The sequence below is a fragment of the Salvia splendens genome, chromosome 22, assembly GCF_004379255.2.
Source record: "Salvia splendens isolate huo1 chromosome 22, SspV2, whole genome shotgun sequence".
In the NCBI taxonomy this organism is placed as follows: domain Eukaryota; kingdom Viridiplantae; phylum Streptophyta; class Magnoliopsida; order Lamiales; family Lamiaceae; genus Salvia; species Salvia splendens.
This window is the reverse complement of record NC_056053.1, coordinates 9,693,687-9,708,393: the sequence shown is the minus strand read 5'-3', so window position 1 is coordinate 9,708,393 and position 14,707 is coordinate 9,693,687. Positions and strand designations below refer to the sequence as shown.

General features: G+C 35.2%; 3 protein-coding genes across 3 annotated transcripts; 2 read left to right on the top strand and 1 right to left on the bottom strand.

The window, feature by feature from the left end:
* Positions 1-956: 956 nt before the first annotated feature.
* On the top strand, positions 957-4,005 carry LOC121786070 (malate dehydrogenase, mitochondrial-like). The gene is made up of 7 exons (XM_042184590.1): positions 957-1,288; positions 1,827-2,000; positions 2,095-2,263; positions 2,346-2,407; positions 2,493-2,614; positions 3,220-3,337; positions 3,535-4,005. Exons 1-7 carry the CDS (start codon positions 1,040-1,042, stop codon positions 3,673-3,675), a joined length of 1,035 nt encoding a protein of 344 aa, XP_042040524.1. The 5' UTR covers positions 957-1,039; the 3' UTR covers positions 3,676-4,005.
* Positions 4,006-5,840: 1,835 nt separating this feature from the next.
* Positions 5,841-8,715, top strand: LOC121787927 (golgin subfamily A member 6-like protein 1). The gene is made up of 6 exons (XM_042186772.1): positions 5,841-5,979; positions 6,393-6,724; positions 6,811-6,863; positions 7,144-7,181; positions 7,697-8,120; positions 8,415-8,715. The coding sequence occupies exons 1-6, from the start codon at positions 5,939-5,941 to the stop codon at positions 8,604-8,606; spliced, it is 1,080 nt and encodes a 359-aa protein (XP_042042706.1). The 5' UTR covers positions 5,841-5,938; the 3' UTR covers positions 8,607-8,715.
* Positions 8,716-11,496: 2,781 nt separating this feature from the next.
* Positions 11,497-13,724, bottom strand: LOC121787391 (multiple organellar RNA editing factor 8, chloroplastic/mitochondrial-like). The gene is made up of 4 exons (XM_042186102.1): positions 13,267-13,724; positions 12,686-12,783; positions 12,532-12,597; positions 11,497-12,417 (listed from the first exon to the last, which is right to left on the bottom strand). The coding sequence occupies exons 1-4, from the start codon at positions 13,656-13,658 to the stop codon at positions 11,729-11,731; spliced, it is 1,245 nt and encodes a 414-aa protein (XP_042042036.1). The 5' UTR covers positions 13,659-13,724; the 3' UTR covers positions 11,497-11,728.
* Positions 13,725-14,707: the final 983 nt, after the last annotated feature.

The following is a 14,707-nucleotide window of genomic DNA, read 5'->3' as shown; positions in this document are numbered from 1 at the left end:
TTTTTTAAATATTGCTAGTAGAGAATGAATCATATCTTATTAGAGAGAAGAGAGTTTTCGAAATTGGAATGTTTATACTCTTTAGAGACGAACGAAAAAAGAAAATGTTTATTTTTTTATGAACATTCAAAAGAGTATGAACGTTCTAAAGAGTGCCGAAAGAAAAAGAGAATAAAAAATAAACATTTCAAATGTTCCACAAAATAAACATTTCATCTGCCCAAATGTTCAACACCTTAGAGCATCCACAATAGTGGACAAGCCAGACGGACGACCTCTCGTCTGTCGGATTTCTCGGTCGTCCGTCCGCTCGTACGCTATTGTGGGTCCTCGACGGACGAGAGCATTTTTTATTTTTTTGACATTTTTTTAAATTTCAACTCTATATATTCGGCTCGTTGTTTTTCATTTCATTTGCACTTCATATCTTGCACAACGATCGTCGAAAATGAAGGCTTAAAACATAAACTTATCATACCCCGTTCGGCTAGCGGCAAACTTTGTTTAAATTGTTGTTTTTTTTGTTGCATTATATTATTTTAATTTTTTTTATTTAATAAAATTATTATTGCACTTTCTCAGCCCGTATTCGTGTCGAAATTTTAATTTCGTAATTTTCGTATTTGTAAATTTGTGAATTTTTATTATTGTGCTTGTCCGCCGGGATATCCTAGTGCTTGTCCACTATTGTGTAGTGAGATGTCCTAGGGGTGTGGCAGTCGGGTGGGAAGTTCTAGTGACGTGACAGAATGTGTTTTTGGAAAGTCCTAGTGCTAGTCCGTGGGGAAGTCTTTGGACGCTTTTAAAAGAGTATGAACATTCAAAAAGATTTTTTTTTATATTTTTTGAGACAAAATAGTGTATATTTTAATTTATTTATAAAAATATCAGTGTTTAACATATTAAACCAACCATGATTATTAAAGCCTACCTAGTAGCATTAGTAATTCCATCTAAATTCCATGTCCACAACTTTTTATTACAAGATAAAAAACTTGTTCAAAAATTTCAATCCATAAGAATTTGTGTTGACTAAACAATGACGGCCGCCTTGTTGAGATCTGCTCTGCGGAGGAGCGCCGCAGCGTCGTTGATGTCGAGCCGCGGCTTCGCTTCGGCGTCGGGGCAGCAACGGAAGGTAGCTATTTTGGGCGCCGCTGGCGGGATTGGGCAGCCGCTCTCTCTCCTAATGAAGCTGAATCCAATGGTTTCACACCTCTGTCTGTACGATATCGCCGGAACGCCTGGTGTTGCCGCTGACGTTAGCCACATTAATACCAGATCTGAGGTTTTAATCGTTCATTTTTCTTCTCTTTTGGGGGTTTTAGATCTGTGTTTGTTTTGTCTTCCGAGTTCATTTACAGCTAAATTTTAATCCTACTGTATTAATATCAGGTTAGCCTCGTTTTCTCTACAATATTTGATCGATTGATGAGAATGGCTTACATATGAGTTTTAATATAGTATTACTTTCTTCATTTCTGACCTTTCTTCTTCCTGTTAAAATAGAAAAATGAAAATATAATTAGTTAGCTTTTAACTTGTTTGTGTAGCATTTTCCAGCCGCATTTTATTGCAATTTGTAGTCAATTAATGAAATTTCCCCTTTTTTTTCTCCATCTTTTAGTCGACTTCTCGCAGATTTCTCTATCTCATTCCATGAATTTTCTGTGTTTTGATTCTCCATTTTTAACATTCGCAGATTTCTATCTCCTTCCATGGATTTTCTGTATTTTGATTCTCCATTTTTAACACTTCCCTTTTCACTGCAATAGTGGTGGAATTTTTTTTATCATATCTTATGTCATTGCTTTTCTGATGTAAAGGTGAACGGATATGCGGGTGAGGATCAGCTTGGGGCAGCATTGGAGGGTTCAGATGTGGTCATTATTCCAGCTGGTGTGCCAAGAAAGCCTGGCATGACCCGCGATGACCTCTTCAAGATTAATGCCGGCATTGTCAAATCTCTTTGTGAGGGAATTGCCAAATATTGCCCCAATGTAACATGCCTATCTCTCTTTGCATTTGTTAACATTTGATTTTTTATGCTATTATTGTATGTTTTGATTTGTGGGGTCTTTTTAAAATATACAGGCTCTGGTCAATATGATCAGCAACCCTGTGAACTCAACTGTGCCAATTGCTGCTGAAATCTTCAAGATCAAGGGAGTATATGATCCGAGGAGACTCTTTGGTGTAACCACTCTTGACGTTGTTAGAGCCAAAACGTTCTACGCTGGCAAGGCCAATGCCAATGTTGCCGGTATGATTATATTTCTGTCCTGTAAATTGCTTTTTCTTAGGCATTTCATCTGGATTTATATTTTTGCAATACATATTTGCAGATGTCAATGTACCTGTTATTGGTGGACATGCCGGGATTACTATTCTCCCCTTGTTTTCACAAGTACTGCATTTTCACAAATCTTTTTTCCCATTTCATTCGTGCAATTGTAGTATGTTTGAGACTAAAACTTACTATATTTGTATAGGCCACACCGTCAGCAAATCTGTCAGCTGAAGAAATTACAGCTCTTACTAAAAGAACACAAGATGGTGGGACTGAGGTTGTTGAAGCCAAGGCTGGGAAGGGATCAGCTACGCTTTCAATGGCGTAAGTGATAGAACCTACTTTTTTTACAATAACTATTTTCTTATATTTTGGAAGACTAAGTTTGTGTAGGGAGATAAATTTATTATATTTAACTTTGTCTGGTTAGTAGAAGAGCAAATTGCTGAAAAGATTCACTTAGGTTGGTCAAATTCTAGTCATTCTAAAATAGTAGATTATATCATAACTTGGTCATTTTTCTCATTGTCCCGTTTATTTGTATTTGGAGGAAATTGTGTATGACGCGTAAGCTGAAATCAATGATTTTGTTTGCAAATTTGTGTGTTGGTCTAAACTGCCATTGATTTTTCGTATGGAAAATATAGAATAAGATTAGATTAAAGTATTTATGCTTTCAAAATTCAATCTTACATGATCTTTCCTCAAATCTAAATCAATGGGACAATTGAAAAATGTCAAAGTTATGGTAGTATTTTTTAAAGTTGTGAGATTGACCAGAATTTTACCAATTTTTAATATTTTTTGTAGCAATTTGCCGCTAGTAGAAATAGCCTTAATCAAAACAATCTGCAACTAGGTCATGTTCTATTTACTACTATACAAAGTTGATTGTATTCTGTTGGTTTCTCTACGCAATGATTTATCAGGTATGCTGGTGCTATATTTGCGGATGCTTGCTTAAAAGGACTTAATGGAGTCCCTGATGTGGTGGAATGTTCATTTGTTCAATCAACTGTGACAGAGCTACCTTTCTTTGCATCAAAGGTGTGTTAATTTATTTTTTTATTATATTTTGTTATCATAATCATCATATCTAGGTATGTAGCCAGATGCAATGAGCACATTTTTTCTTTGGAACACATATGTCTGCTATTTCTCCAGTTTGCATTATGTGCCTATTTTGCAGTCTTCCAATAATGCATATGTTATTCTGACAATATCTTGTATAATGGCATCGACAGGTGAGACTTGGGAAGAATGGCGTGGAGGAAGTTTTGGGTATGGGTCATTTGACTGATTTTGAGAAGCAAGGACTGGAAGCTTTAAAACCCGAGTTAAAGAGTTCGATTGAGAAGGGCATATCTTTCGTCCATGACAATTGAGAAAGCCATTCTAATACTGACTCATTTTTGGCAATGTTGGAGTATTATCTATTGGTTTTTCAAGCTACAGGAGTGGAGTCTTCCTTTGCAAGGTGACAATGCAGCAATAAGGGGAGTGTATTACCTGCAAACAATGTATTCTTGGTTCTGAACCAATCGTACTTCTATTTTTTAGTGATAATGTGCGCGTGCGTTTTAGAAGGACATGGTGTCAATTCAAGTCACGGGTTCCTTGAAACGAGCATATTCGTAAAAGCTGGTTTGGACTTGTACCTAATGAGATTATGGAAAGAGGCAAATAGCTCATAATATTTAAATGGATAACTCAAATAGCCTGACTATAACTCGGCCAATAAAACGAGCACATTTAGGTTCATACTATATTGATAATTATCCCATTCGTCTCTTAAATTTTGTTGCATTTTGACTGGGCATGAGTTTAAAGAAATGTTAGGGAAAGTAGGTTGAAAAAATTAGTTGATAGTAGGTCCTATTTTTGAATACTATTATCTTCGTTTTACAAGAATATGCACTTTTTTTGAGTGAACTACATAAATGGTACTTGATCTTTTACTTTCTCTCATAAATGATACCTGATCTTTATTTTATATCGTTTTTGGTACTTAATGACAAAAATAACCATATGTACCAAATATGTGATTTTTTTAGTAACAAGGATATTTTTTGAAATTTCAATTAAATAGTACTCCCTCCGTCCCGCACTATTCGCACTTATTTCCTTTTTGGGCGTCCCAAGTTACTTGCACTCTTTCCATTTTTAGTAAAAAATTTCACCTGCAGCCGTAATTTTTGACTTTCCTATACACTCATTCCTTAATCTCCGTGCCGAAAAGGAAAGGGGCGAGTAGCCCGGGACGGAGGGAGTACTAAATATGTGATTTTTTTTGTTCATTTTTTTCTTCTTCTTTTTTTTAATATTTATTTTCTTTTCTTCTTACTTTTTTCTCCTTAGTTTATGTTTCCTCTTTTTTTCTTTTTTCTTCTTTCTTTTTAGTGTTTTATATATCATCTAATTACATTCATAATATAAATCAAGAACAAAAAACCTGATTAAATTAATTATTTAAACTAATTAAATTAACTAAATATTTTTAATTAAATTATTTATTATTATATAGTATTATATGATTCATAATTTTAATAATTATACTATAATTATTTATTAATTAATACTAGTTTTTGGTACTATAACAATAATGTTATTATAATAATAATTTATAATTTTATTTAAATATACTTGAATGATATAAAAAAATAAATTAATTATTAATTTATAACATCAAAAAATAATATTAATACTGATTTATAATAATAGTATATAGTATGAGAGAAGATACTATAATATCACTTTTGATACTAGTTTTGTGTATATCCAAAATATCCTCTAGGACACAAATGGAAAAATGTATTTGTTTAGAGGGTATTTTGGGATGAAAATCACATCACATACCAAAAATGTAATTTATAGTTACCAAAAACGATATAAAATAAAGACCAAGTACCATTTATGTGCGATAGTTAAAGATTAGGTACAATTTGTGTAGTACACTCTTTTTTTTATAGTCTGTCTCATAAGAATACGCACTTTATAATTTTGGAAAGTCTTCTCTCTAATTAAAGGGATCTATTCTGCATTAACAATACTTTAATTATTTTTTCTCTCCATCTCTCTTATTTTACCAATTTTACATTAAAACTTGTGTTGAACCCAAAGTGCATATTCTTTGGGGAAGTAGAAAGTAGTATTAGTTTTAATAAGATGTGAGTGAGAATGAGTTAGTGGAATATGACGTCCGATATTAAAAATGGTAAAAAGTGAAATATGACAAATTTTGTGGGATGAACAAAAATAGAAATATGTAACAAATTTCCGAACAGGACGGATGAAGTATTTGCTAAGTTTTGTACATTTGATCTATTTTCCCCGAATAACCCTTGCAATTTTGTGAGCATTTTGGTAAAGTAGTTTTTGATTATTAAACATAAATTTAAAGGCCGAGTCATTTTTGATAATTATTTTTTTTCAAAATATTTCAAGATAGTTGAGTTTTTTGGGCAAAAGACTCGTTTCAACTATTCAAGACGGAGGAAACAGGAAGTATATCGATAAAAAACAATTTTTAAACAATTAATATTTGCAAATAAAATAATAAAAATAAGAGAAAAAATGATATGGAGACTGGAGAGAGGCAGAGCGTGTGGCGCAAATGAAATGCGCTCAACAAGACAAGACAAGTCTTGAATGTTGAGACCGCTGCACTTTGCAATGTTCAACACTCCACTGTAAGCTCCATCTTTCATAGTATTTCTCTTTTAAATTTATATTCTTCCTCTTGATTGATTTTAATTTGTTCAGGGTGAGATATTCTTCTTTTTCGTTCATGTAAAACAGAGCTATGTATATTTGTTCCTCACTATGCTGCCCGCTTTAAATTGATTGTGTAGGAAAGGTTAATTGATTAACTTCTTCCTAAAAATCGGCTGTGTAAAACTGGGCTTTTTGAAATAAAAGGTTCATACTTCGTTTTCTTCCTAAAATTAGGTTATGAGCAAAATTGGACTTTTTCATGATTATAATTTTGTTTTGTTATTTAGGATGGTGTGTAAAAAATGGTTCTTGAAATTTCAAGTATATGCTGGATTCTTGACAGGAAGCAAAAATGGTTCTTGTAATGTATATGATGGATTCTTGACAGGAAGCTTTCCGTTTCTCGATTTCGCGCACCCCGATTTGTTCTCCCCAATTCAGGCTATGTGATTGGGCTGGCTAGAACTTCAGAATTTAGTGCATCCCTTTTGAAGACTGCATCTCCTTTTTCCAGCATTGCCCTTTCAGTTTCATGTAGAGCAGTTAGAAAGAACCCTGATGGAAGGGATGTTAAATCTGATCCGTCGGAAGAGGCCAATGCTACTCTAAACTTTCTTACAAATGTTGATTGCGAGGATGACAAGGAAACGCAGACGGATAAGAGTGATCATGGAAACAAAGGGAGAATTCCGTGGAATAAAGGGCGAAAACACAGTGAAGGTAACTGTTTTAAGATGTTGGTCCTAATGGAAGTGTATTTTTATAGGTGTTATGAGGTCTAATCGCTGCAGTGGATGATCATGCAGAAACTCGTGCGAGAATCAGTCGTAATACAAAAGAAGCGTTGAAAGATCCCAAGGTGAAGTCGTGTAAGAATCAGTCATTTGGATTACAATGTATTCTTGCTTGATGAAACGAACGAGCATGGAACATTCCTTTTAATTATGTTAATAAGTATTCTCCAGCAATGTGATGTTTATCGATTCGTATTGCACTTGTGAAATAGATAGGTTACTGCTCCACTTCCTTTCATTGTATACAATAGCTTCTTCATTTTCCAGTCAATTCCAGTTCATTGTTAAGTTTGGTTCATGAATTAGCGTGTCTTCTTCGGTTTGATGTTCTTGATTTTTCTACAGATTAGAAAGAAGATGTCTGAAGCTCCTCGAGTTCTCAGGTCATTCCTCACATCTTCAATTCATCATTATTAGAAGAAATTGATATCATGAGATAATTTGCTTTGTGTGCACACATCTTTGTCCTAGAAAATTTATGCTGATCAGAATTTAACAATAATGTTTCTAAAAATTCCCCTATGTTTTCTTCTCAAATTTCCGAATTGTTCCTCTTTCTCTGTCATATATAGGGCGTGACAGAGATATAGGTATATCAACATAAAACTGTGGACATACTTATCTCTTTGTGTTGATAATTAAATTTACATGTTGTATTGATAAAGTTATGTCTTTGTGTTGATAATATTAATACACTACATTGAAGTTCGTAGTTCTGGATTGGGAATTAGTTAGCATTTGATCATTTCTCTATATATATGTATATTGATAAAACCAGTATATGGATATGATTATTGTGGCTTGGTTGTTCAACTATGGAGTCACCGTCCATCCAGCAGGCTTTAAACATTACCCTGTTTGGTCTTTGAAACTGGTTTTCTATCTTAAACTTGTGCAGTAATCAGACGAAAGTAAAGATACGTGCGTCTCTCACAAAGCTATGGGGAAGGCGCCTAAGATCGAAGAGGTCAAGAGAGAAGTTCTTGCAATCGTGGCGTGAGAGTATTGCATTGGCTGCTAAGAAAGGAGGGGCCGATCAGCAAGAACTGGAATGGGATAGCTATGAAAAATTTAAACAAGAAGCAGCCCTCGAGAAAGCAGAGGAAGCTAAGAGGAAAGAGCTGGCCCGTGTACGGAAAGATAGAGCAGCAAAAGTGAAAGCAGCATTGAAGACGGCGAGGTTGGCTCAAAAGAAAAGGGAGCGGGAAGAAAAAGCTGAGGTTAGACAAGAAGCTACTAGAAAGAGGAACAAATGGTCGAAAGAAGAGAAAGAAAAAATGGTTGAATTTCAGGGGGAAAAACTGAAGGAGAGACTAATGAAGGTAAAAACAATTGACTTACACGATATGTTAGTATCTGTTCTTCCTTCTTATCTAGCCAGTAACGATATGGAACCGTCTTACAAAGTGGGATAAATTTAAACTTTCTCGCCCCAAGTACGCATGTTTGTTCATACGAGTATGAGTAGTTTAGTAACTTGAAATCAGACTTGGGATTTATAGTGTGTAAAGGTTCATAGTAATAAATTAGGTGTGGAATGGAAAGTATTATGTTCTCTAATCCACCATTTCTGCTTGATCGTGTAATATCAGTTGTCAATATTTGTTGGTGAACAGATTCAGAGAAAGAAATCGATTGTCTCTAGAGTAAGCAGCCAGCAACAACGAAGATGGGAGAAATTCGACCTTGACCTTGCAGAGGGGAAGCACTTGCAGAAGGATATTTCACTTGCGGATCAGATTCGCATTGCAAAGAAGAGAAGAGCAGAACTGCTGCTGCTTGACAAGCAAGACTTGGTTCATCTATAATTCAGGAAGCATTTCCTTGTCCTTTGCTTTCACTTAAATGTGTATTTATTTGAATAGTAGGTACTTAACAACCTCCACAGTGATATACTATTAAGCATTATTTGATTAATCTTCGATTTTATAACTTCATTCTTAACCATGTATGTATCCATCGCCTTTGTCGAGCCAATATTGGTGTCGACATTTGATGTGTGTCGTCGCGCTGTCATTGCCTTGTTGTCTTGCGACACCTCCTGTAGAGTTGTCAGGCCGCCACAACACCGCCTGATAGCCGATACCGTTTGTCCGGTGTTGTCGGATGTCGCTTGCCTCTTCGCCACAAAGTTGTATTCCTTTGCCTTCCTTTTCTCAATCATTCGTCTTCTCTGCCTTCCTTTTCTCAAAACTACGTTGAATTTATATCGAAAATAACAAAAATTACCAAGTCAAAATGGATATAACAAAAAAATTTAATGCATTTTCCCATTCAACATAAATAGGCTATTTATGGTTGTCTTGTGTAGTTGATAAAGTAAGAGAAATAGAAAAAAAATAGTTGAAATTTTGTAAGAGATGGTGACGCTCATAAATGATAAAATAAAAGAAAATAAAAAGATGCCATAAATGGATATAGACTATATTTATAGGACAAATGAAAATAGAAATATGACATATTTCTATAGGACGGATGAAGTAATATTTTTAATTAATACCACAATAAATTAACAGAAAAACTAGGAACACAAAAGTAAATTAATTCGTCGTAACCAAGATCTGGTTCCATACCAAATGGTTGGGGATTATGTGGTGATTTACTGAAAAATCAATCATCTTGTTCGGTTCTTACCACGATAATGAATTTAAATTACACATCCATTCAAATTTAAATTGGATTGATTATAAAATCAGATCTAACTCGATAATCATCAATAACTTATCTCAAGGCGCTCCACTTTAATTCGGAGAATTTCAAAGTTAACATGCTTGTCTTCAAGAAGAACTCATTCACGAATCACGGCCGATTTCAAAATATTCCATCGAAAAAATTTAGGTTAAGTTTGAACTAAATATTACTTTATTATTTTAGTTCGTAATAGTCACTTTCTTGGAACTTTTTCTCGAATGAGGCTAGTGAGCTTGCTTCATTGCACGCTAACCATACTCCAATTACTTTTTTTCTATCTATCTTATACTTTGTCAATTGCACATTAAAATTGTATTGTTGTGTCATCCCAGCATGTGTTATTTTTATGGGACAGATTTAATACACACTCCTTCCATCCCGCTATAAGCAAGACACTCGTTTTGGCACATAATTTAATTAATTACTCCCTCCGTTCACAATATAATTCATTCTTATTGTGGGCATGAATTTTAAGAAATGTAAAAAATAGTGGGCTAGAAAAGCTAGTGGAATATGTGACCTACTTTTTTATATTGATTTTATAATAAAATGTGAGTGAGGTGAGTTAAGAATGTGGGACCTACTTACTATTTATGATAAAAATGAAGTGTGACTCTTATTGTGGGACGAACCAATATGTCGAAGTGCGACTCTTATTGTTGGATGGATGGAGTAAAATTTAAAGAGTTGAGTGAAGATAGACTAAAAGTTTGGGAGAAAAAAGTACAGGAGTGAATGAATAAAATTAGGTGGGAGAATAAAGTAAGAAAGATGTATTACTCCATCCGCCCGCAATTATTTGTCGGTTGTCACTATTTTTGGTTTGTCCGCCAATACTTGTCACACTTGATTTTTACTACTCCTTCAATTTCACTCAAGATGTCCATATTCTTAAGTAGCACGAGATTTTAGGTGGAGTTGTTAGGTGAAATGAGCAGAAAGAAAAAAAATAGTTGAATATTTTAATAAGGAGAGAAATTTATTTCAAATATAGAAAGTGGACGTCTTGAGTGGAACAAACTAAAAAAGAAAGTTGGAAATTTTGAGTGGGACGGAGGGAGTAGTACTTTTGGTAATGGAACCCACATTCCATTAACTCATTCTACTCATATGGAGTATTATTATAAAAACTATTACTCCCTCCGTCCCCAAAGAATATGCACTTTGAGTTCGACAGGGTTTTAATGCAAAATTGAAAAAGTAAGAGAGGTAGAGATAAAAAGTAATTAAAGTATTGTTAGTAGAGAATGTGTCCCACCTCATTAGAGTGAAAAGAGTTTCCAAAATTGGAAAATGCATATTCTTGTGAAACAGATTAAAAAGGAAAGTGCGCATATTCTTGTGGGACGGATGGAGTATATAAAGTAAGACTTATATTTCATTAACTTTTTCAATCCACTTTGCATTCTATGTTTTTTAAAACTTGTATCGGATCAAAGTATAATGTTTAATGGCAGACAAAGAGGGTATTTGTTACTATAAACAAAAATGACTTACTCATGGTTGGACATCTCAAAAGTAGAAAATAAGTTGAGGAGTACCTATGATATATGATTATAAAAAATGAACTGAAAAAATAGTTAAAGTACCACGTAAATAGTACTCCATCCGTCCCGCCGCCACCGAAGAAGACCCATTACTAAAATAGAAACCCCTTTATCCAAGAAAAAAGTTACTCCTCAAGCTGGAAAAAAGTTGGGGATTATGGAGTCTTAATCTCTATTTTCAATTCATGCAAAAATTGAGGGAAAAGATAATTCAATCTAAAAATTTAATATGTACCGTAAAACAAAAATACAAGATCAAACTTAACTAATCAAAGTAAAACAGTTCATTTTATATTTTGTTAAATTCAAATTAAAAAAATTGAATTTTATTCGAGTGAGTTTCAAGAAACTCCTCGGATAACACAGATTGAGAGTATTCTAGAGAAAACGTAATAACATAAAACAATCAATTCCTCGAAACATATGTATACCACAGACTAATTCACATCAATAACCAAGATGCAAGAGCAAGAAGAAATTATTCCTAAATTTAGATAATAAATTAAACAATAGAGACGAGGGCAAGGTTCTGCGGATAATAGTTCGTAGAAACATGACTTGTAAAGCTAAGCATTTCTCACATATTTTAATAAAACTATGAGCATAATAAACCAGTGCAGCAGAAGCAGAATTCTCAAGAAACAAGAGAGCCACACAAGTTAGGACACTGAGTTCATCTCGATATACATGTCTCAGTAGTTTGAAGAGGGAGGGAAATCTCTTCCTGGGATGTTCTGGCCTTGTGAAGGGTTTCCAGCATTTGGACCATAAGCATTCTGATATTGCCCCGGACCAGATCCCGGGTTAGGGGCAAAGTTGCTCTGACTTGGGCCAGGACCATATCCTGGGTTGGAGCCGAAATTGCCAGAGTTTGGTCCCGGGTAGTTCTGGTTCTGGTAGGGGCTTCCACCACCTGCATTAGCATATGGGTTCTGATTTTGTCCTGAAGGAAACCCACCGGGACTCAGTCCAGGCCCTCCTGCAGGGAAGCCACCACCATGATTTGGTCCAGGACCAGGTTGGTAAGGAGGACCTCCACTATTTGGGCCAGGGCCCTGCTGTAAGTTTGATGGATTGTTCGGTGGTGGTCTCTGATAGTTTCCAGTGTTGTTAGGCACAGGCCCACCACCCCCATTGTTAAGCTGTCCGCCCATATTGGGACTGGGATTGGCTGGTGGTGGACCTCCATTGTAGTTTCCGCCTGGGCCTCCAGGGTTCTGGCCTTGCAATTCTCTTCTTCGCTCGAAGTTTCTCGACCTGTCAAAGTTGCGAGGCCTATCATTACGCCTGTTCCTCTCATTTGCCCGGGCATTGTTCCTCACCCATTCCTCATGATACTTCGGGTCGTATGGAACAGCCTGCCCATTGATAAATGGTTCACCTGCATTAAAAGATGACAGGTGAAAGAAACTGTTAAACAGTACACTTTCATAATGTAAGAATATGAATGCGAACAAAATACTTAGTGAAATAGATATGACATGAAATTCTATACCTCCATAGTCCTTGTTTTTAACATCCAAGTATGAATCAGGCAGCACCCACCGAACCTTTGGCAGCTCTAAAGACAATAGGTTGTTAAATTTAGATTAATAGATCTCCCATAAATATTAATTTCAACACAAAGCACCAATGAGTAAAACCTTTACCTTTTAGCTTGTAAGAGAGTTCTTCAGAGACAAGTGCTCCAAATGCAAAGTAATGCCTTGTAGAGACCGAATATATTTTCATCCTTGCTTCTTCCTCACTGAAATTTCAAATGTTAACAAGATATAGCATAGAATGTAACAAAAGTATATTCATCTATCTCATAGTTCTAAGCAGGCACGTCAAAACTAATGCGCAGTCACTCTAATTAGTCAAAACTCAAAATTGAAAAGAAGTCTTTACCCCTAAAGCACATTATATTCAACAAATGATGCAAAATAACCACTCGGCTCATCATTTCCAGCATTCAATACCATTTTCATTATATTCAGTAACCTCAAAAATTATCTTACCGTTTACAACATAACCAGCAAGGCACTATTCATCATTAAAATACAAAACAGAACCCTACATATACACATCCTATCTCTAGCAATTCAATGAACATAACCAAAAAAACAACACAGATATAATAAATAAGTCTAAAATTGTCAAACGATATACACATCATATCTCTAGCAATTCAATGAACACCACCAAAAAATATCAGCATACATAATAAATAAATCTAAAATCGTCAAACCTGCCAACCACCATAGCAAGCGTCTTGATGTAGCTATCGATAATTTCATCTCTAGTCGGATCGCCCTCCGGCTTCTCCACAACCACGAGCCAGTGCTCGAAATCACAGCCGTCGAGCAGAATCGTCTCCTTCGGGGGGCGATTCGACCAGTTAGGGTTCGGATCATTCAGTGACGACGCAGTCTGCCGAGTCGAGAACGCTCTGGTAGAAATCGACGGAAGCAGGCGGCGGAAATAGGAAGCGGAAGCCGCGGCGGCGATAGGGCGGAGACGGAAGAGAAATGAAGAGGAATTCGGCAAAACGGCGGAGACGGAGGCGCAGGAGTGGGAGAGCGCGGATGAGAAAGGTGGCTTGGAGGTGAGCAGGGAGCGAGCGAGGAATCTCGTTGCCATTTTCGCAGAGCGAGGGTTTCGTTAGTCGCTAAACCCTACCGATAGAGTGGAAGCTGATTAGTTTGAAGAGGAGGGTTTCGGGCTATAAATACACAAATATTGTCAAAAAGCCCCTGCTTTTTCTGAATATTGCTAAATGAGATTTCCATGAGTCGAGAATTGGTCCAAATTTAAATAAATCATACTCTTCCATTCCAACGTACTTATATAAATTTATTTATAATTTATACTATTGAAATCCACCATTAAATACTAATAATAATGTATCTACTAATATTATTTTAATTATTATTTTTCTCAGGTCTATTAATTACCTATTGTGCATTAATTCTCGTGACATCCAAAATATTCTTATTTTTATGGGACGGAAGGAGTATAAAAAATATCAAGTATTTCATTTTAATATATTCATTTATTTATGTTTAGACGTCGTTAACTTTTTGCCTATATAGTACTAAAGACTTCATCATTGTTCTGTTTTAGTATAAAAGGTTATACTCCTTCCGCATCATGATAGATGTCACTCTTCGGTTTTAGTTTGTCATACAAAAAATATCACATTTTCTTTTTTTAAAAGAGTTCTCTCTTACATTAATATAAATATACTATATGCTCTCTTCACTTAATACATAAAATAATGTTTCCTAAAATCTCATGCCTGAGTGATGTCACATTGTATGAATTGATTACCCCCTATAGTACATGTTACGTTTTTTTCATTTATGTCTATTAATAAAAGTCTCATTCACATTCACATTCACATTCACATTCACATTTGACAAGAGAAGATTATCTTGACTGATTCAATTGAAGTCCGGGGCATATAGAAGAGCACAGGCCACACTTGGATTGGTGGCATTGTTAATGAGTCTAGGTCTGTGCATTACTGGAGGGCTTCTTCACATTTTGTTGGATGAAGCAGTTCTTATTTTATCTCAAATTGAACTATCATTGAATCAATGAAGGGAAAATTATTGTATGCATTGTCAAAGTAATGTATTCTTATACCAACTTCCACATGAATTATGATCATATCCTACAACATAGGC